This window comes from Microchirus variegatus (assembly GCF_963457635.1).
Source record: "Microchirus variegatus genome assembly, chromosome: 16".
NCBI lineage: Eukaryota > Metazoa > Chordata > Actinopteri > Pleuronectiformes > Soleidae > Microchirus > Microchirus variegatus.
Genome location: NC_139817.1, coordinates 5,646,142 through 5,652,285, shown reverse-complemented (window position 1 = coordinate 5,652,285; position 6,144 = coordinate 5,646,142). Strand labels below are relative to the sequence as shown.

At 42.6% G+C, this 6,144-nt stretch overlaps 1 protein-coding gene across 1 annotated transcript; it reads left to right on the top strand.

The window, feature by feature from the left end:
- Nucleotides 1-4,052: 4,052 nt before the first annotated feature.
- Nucleotides 4,053-5,131, top strand: LOC310938422 (trace amine-associated receptor 13c-like; the record flags this gene model as incomplete). The annotated part of the gene is given in 3 exon segments (XM_083902914.1): nucleotides 4,053-4,225; nucleotides 4,326-4,710; nucleotides 4,712-5,131. Coding segments are annotated over 3 exon segments (978 nt in total).
- Nucleotides 5,132-6,144: the final 1,013 nt, after the last annotated feature.

The window sequence follows — 6,144 nt, the reverse complement described above, 5'->3', positions numbered from 1 at the left end:
CAAACCGCAAAAAGTGGCGTTGTGCTAAGCAGCTAAGGCAACTTGAATGTCCGACTTATAGATAATAATCCGACATGTTTGTTGTGACGTCATCGCGTACAGGAGGATAGCCAGCGTGAGCAGCTCAGAGAACGCTTTTGCGTTTTCAACCCTTCAGACAGGAACGCGACAGCGGATCGTTTTTTAAGATTTCCACTGTGGAGGGTGGGTTCATTTTTTTTGAACCCACCGTCGACGTCTAAACGAAAGTCACATCTGATAAAATATTTTGTCGGTTTCACCCGGGAGCGTTGCCGTGTTAAGCCAGCCTTAGAACGTCCAATTCACTTTCTCGAACCCGGGTCCAATTCCCATTATAAATTATATAAAAAGTCGACACAGTCTTTTCAGTTTAACAACTCAGGCCAACGTGGAAGTAAGAGTATATTAAATAGCCACTCACGAGGAAGCCTGTTTGAATTGGAGTCCAAGGAAGTCGGTAAACATTTTTTCTGAGGAGTTCATGGTCTCACAATGGGCCATCTTTAATAGGTACGTTATCAGTTTTGTTAGTGATGCGTTGCAGTGGTTAATATGCACTTATAGGTTCCTACCTTCAGCACTTGTATCATAGCACTTATGGAACGTATCCTCGATAAATAGCTAAATAGCTTTTTCTACTTTATCAACAGAGATTTGTTGCGGTTTCTTTCTTGTGACAAATGTACTTATTGGAAGTCGCTTTGGACAAAAGCGTCTGCTAAATGCCCTACACGTAAATGTTGTTGTCTCACAGCACAAGGGTCACCGGTTCGGATCCCCCTGTTCGAACGAGGGCCTTTCTGTGGGTTCTCTCCATTGAGGAGATTGGGCGAATTAGGACACTCTTAAATTGTGAGTGTTGGAGTGAATGCTCGTCTCTGTGTTGACCCCCGAAACGGAATGGATGTTCCAATTTAGAAGAAAATAGAGAATAAATCACAGCATTATATGAGTGGACACCAGTGTGGTTGCACAGTGAATGTGCAGTGACGTAACCTCAACATGGTGCTGCCAAATCTCGACGCTTCAAAACAAGAGTTCCGATTCTTGTGGGTGACAAAAATGCCTTGTTGTCGACAAACTGATCTCGTACTTCTTTCGGGGTCATTTGTACCCTAATAAAATGGCTGCTGACTGTATGTATACGTATACGTATATGTATATGTATATGTATATTACACCTATTACTACATAAGATAACAAAGTCAAGCTTCCCATTTTATTTGCGTACATTACTCATATAATGACAAATAAGGCAAATTCAGTGCCTATATGCAGTATATGTGTATACTGTATATATACACATATACATATATAGTGTACATATGTATATATATATATATATAATATATATATATTGATTCAGTTGCAAGTGCAGAATAATACAAAAAAATCTTATCTTAAAGCATTTGAATGTATGGCATTTCATCATTACGGCAAATTAACCCGTGTATGGTTTTACATTAATCCAATATATTTGACACCAAGTCATAAGGATGTTAAAGATTATGTGTTTTTAAAATCATAAAAAAACATAAATAATGCATGAATTGCGATTTGTAACTGCATGAGAAAAAGTTATCAATTCAAAAGTCACATTGTTCGTGTGTGTCTTGCGTCATGTGTTGTTAACGCACGTGTTTGGTTTCCTCACAACAGTTTGTGTTTGCATCATCTAGAGCACACCGCGTGTGCCCCGTCGCCAGAAACATAGATGTTTTTCTTCACACGTCTGATTGGACGGATCCCGCCGAGATTGGTGCTAGCGCTCTGCGACCGACGCTAAACACGTGGAAGGTGTGATTCTTTGATGAGCGCGATTCATCGGAGAGCCATTAACAACACGGGGATGTTTGTGCTGTTAACTTGTCAATCGGAGTCCTGTCTCACAGGCTTCAGTCAGTCAGGGAGAAAGTGTGTGTGTGTGTGTGTGTGTGTGTGTGTGTGTGTGTGTGTGTGTGTGTTTACGCATAGTTAGCATAGCAAAAAGTTAAGCCACAGAAGAACTTATCTGCTTTCTCCTTTGCTGCTGTTTTACCGTGTCCATAAGGAGACGTGGCCTTGGACAAAAGGCTCTTCTTTAAAGAACTAAGTTCAAACATTTGCTGACATTGCAAAAGTCAGTCAATAAAATTGTATTTTGCGTTTAATTAGATGTGAAACAGGCAACTTTTTGACTTAAACTTGTCACTGTGAAAGGACAGAATACTACAAAATGAAAATTCACAAAAATTTGAGCTTAGTCGGACTAATATACCTGGATAGTTGATAGTCCGATTACTCCTGCATGTATAGTCAGACTAAGGTCAGACTTGGCATGCACAAACATGTCGTAAAGGTCAACAGGAAACTGATTCAATGCACACTCCCCAATGGAGAGATACAGCGCCACCTACGGGAGGCTGATCCTGACATAACGCGGCCAATGAATCGATTTCCTCGGACCTCTGCAAGTTGTCCAACTGCCGGCCTTAGCTCGATCAAACCGTGCGTGTTTAAACGTATAGCGACTCGTCGCAAAGCCAATGGAGGTTAGGTTTCTGATTTGGAGTTTCAGGAGTGCAGCCAATTCTAATAAATATCAAAATAATGACCACTTATGAAGTGTTTGAAAGCCACCACATTCAAATCTGAGTCATTTACACCATGTTTTTAGCCTAAAAAGCTCTCTCTTTGTTGAGTGCATTCTAACATCTGGCTGCCGTGCCGGCTCGCTGAAGTGGACATTTGGGGCCAATTCCAATTCCTATCTTAACCCTCAAGCTCAACACTTAATCTTAACTGGCCCTCAAAACCAAGTGTTGAGGTTTATTTTGTCACTTAGAAATGGGACACTTAAAATGCAGATACGTCTTCAGACTGTGGGGGGCAGAATAACGCGGAAGCTGCGTCCAGTCTGTCAACTCCAAAAAAGAAGAAGAAGAAGAACACATTTACGTCACGATTATTTATTACGATCCGTTTGTCAGTCAAGTTATTAGGTTGTCAGTTAGTTATAAGATGATACTCATACAAATACCACAACCACGGACATATTCAGCTGACAGTTAGCACACACCACGGTTCAAAACACACAATGCATTCTGGGTAGCCCTTGCTCCCAAGGGTGGTTTCGGAAAATCTCAATATTGAGGGCGATACAGCCCTTAAACTTGGCCCTCAACTTAATTTTTCTGAGAGTCGGGACAGCACTTGCACTAGAGGGAGCACACATTTTTGAGATTGAGGGTTAAGATTGAGGGTTTAGCAAAACAAAGGAATCGGAATTCACCCTTAATCTATGGCACTTTTTCAGTTATACAGATCTAGAAGGACTCGGCTAGACTCGACTCCTAGCCCTTTAACACCAAGCGTATCACCGACGACTCGTTTCCACAAACGCAAGCTGAGTCGTCAAACATGTGATTATTACGGTACTTTCACTCACGCTTCTAATGGCTGCATCCGTAAAAAAACAAGGCCCTGGCGCCTAAAGTCCATGTAAAAGGATTATTGTGAAGGTACAAAAACAGCCATTCGACCTCCCCACTATTTTTGCACATTGGACCTTTAAAAGAATATGAAGAAGAAGTAGTTAGAACCTGCCTGACAACATTGTTAAACCTCAAAAGCAAAAGGATGTTGGTTATGTGGTTAGTTAAAGGGATACTTCACCGATTTGCATGTGGCTTTGTATTGCAAGATTATGTATTGTATTTAAAAAATGTGCTTCCCTCCCTCAGTTTTTCACTGCGTTGTAAAAAAAAAAAATCTGTTTTCCATTTCAAAAATTTGCCCTACTGTGATGCGAAACGCGTAATTTGACTCACAATTGGGCAAATTTGGATAAGGGAAAACGTTCAAATCCACATTCAAATCGGTGAAGTATCCCTTTAATGGATATGTTTGCGGAAGAACAAAAAAAATTAGCATTCCTTTTGAGAAAAAAAACCATCAGCCGTGTGACGTAAAAGGAGGGACAACAAAGGTAGGACAGACGGACGGACATAAATCAGGTGTATAACAGAGACCTCCTCAGACACTCAGAGGTGATGGAGACCTCGGAGATCGGCGAACTCTGCTTCCCGCATTTCTTCAACGCCTCCTGCAGGAGGCCCAAGCGCTCGCACTCTGGGGCCGTGGCGATCGTTGTCGTGCTGTCGTTCGTCTCTCTGCTCACCGTGTTCCTCAACCTGGTGGTCATCATCTCCATCTCCCACTTCAAGTAGACGCACATTTTTTCAGTTTGTCGTAGTCTAAAAAGTTACAATTGCTGTCGTTGATGATGTTTCATTCGTTGATATCATGTTGTTTTTCTTCCCCAGGCAGCTCCAAACCCCCACCAACCTCCTCCTCCTCTCTCTGGCAGCCTCAGATTTCCTCGTCGGTCTCCTCATGTGCTTCCAGATTATGCTCATAGACGGCTGCTGGCTCCTCAGCGACCGCGTGTGCGTTATGTATCAGTATTCGGCGTACATCATCACCGCCGCCTCCGTGGGAACCATGGTGCTCATATCCGTCGACCGCTACGTGGCTATTTGCGACCCCCTCTTGTACCCCGCGAAGATCACGATGAAAAGGGTCAAGGTCTGCATCGCTTTCATTTGGTTCTGGTCGTTCGCTTTCCAAACCGTGAATCTGAGCGACAACCTGAAAGAGCCAGGCAGGCACAACACCTGCGTCGGCGAGTGCATCATCGCCGTGAACTACAATCGCCGGCCTCGCAGACCTCGTACTGAACTTCATCGTCCCCGTCGGCGTCATCGTCGTGCTGTACACCAGGGTGTTCGTGGTGGCCGTGTCCCACGCTCGCGCCGTGCGCTCCCAGATCGCGGCCGTCGCGCCCGTCACCGTCACGAAGTCCGAGATCAAAGCGGCGAGGACTCTCGGCGTGGTCATCGTCGTGTTCCTGCTGTGCTTCCTCCCGTTCTTCTGCGTCACCGTCGTCGGCGGCGAGGACGCCGTGATCAACTTTTCGACCGCCGCTTTCGTCATATTCATGATCTTTTTGAACTCCTGTTTGAATCCCATGATCTACGCCTTGTTCTACCCCTGGTTTAGAAAATCTGTCAGACTGATCGTGACGCTGAAGCTGCTGCAGAGAGACTCCCGTGAGGCAAACCTGCTGTAGAGAGGAGCACGCGCTCGTACTGTTCATGTTGACCAGTGTGCGAAATATATCCATTAATAATCCCATCGGCCCATTTATTGCGCAATACTGTTTCACCTCCCCAGGAGCCACGCTGCGTGTATTGGCTATCTTCCCTGTCAGATGTGGGCTTGTGTGAAGCCTTTTAGTGAGCCTTAGAAATAAAATAATTTACATTTTGTCTGGTTAAAAAGGATAAGAAAAGAATGCAAAATGTATCATGTATGTAGATCATATATGTAAAACTGAAATTACAAAAATCTTTAGGAAAAAAAACATGCTTTCCAATGACACTGTAACATGTTTAGACCCCCCTCATATTTTGCATTTGAGGCTCTCAGGGGAGTGTTAATCATGTATTTCGCACAGTGATGTTGACCAAATTTGAAGATTTCGATGTATGATTTCTTAGTCGAGTCTGTATCTTACTTACTTACTAAAGAAGATATTTTGTGACTAAAACACATCAACTGTTGGTGCCGTTAGTGTGGAAATGTGTGTAGAAACTGGCCATGTATTTAAAAAACCCCCCCAAAAAAACTGTTATTAAATTGTAATAACAAAAATATAACCCTGTTTTTATGTGGCGTATTAGAAAACTACACTTAAATGAATGTTTGTGCTTCACACACATGATGAGAACTCGGTGGATTACTTTGTGTTTCATGTTCTTTTTCCTCAAGAATAAGACTTCTTTAGATTCATAAGAAGTGAACAGTGATAACATTTATTTAGCTTTTGTTTTTTGTTTTTGCAAGATGGTGATGATGATGATGATGATGATGATGATGATATTGCAAACGGGAGTTCATCCTCTGGAGAGACAGACTGACGAGCAACAGGAATAAAACATTACCTATCACTGGAGCTGCAACTGACCATTCACTTCATAATAAAATGTCTGAAAACTCTTCAAAGTCTTGTTTTTGCCCACAAACCAAAATGACTCACTTATGAGAGCATATTAATAATATACATTTAATTAATAATATACA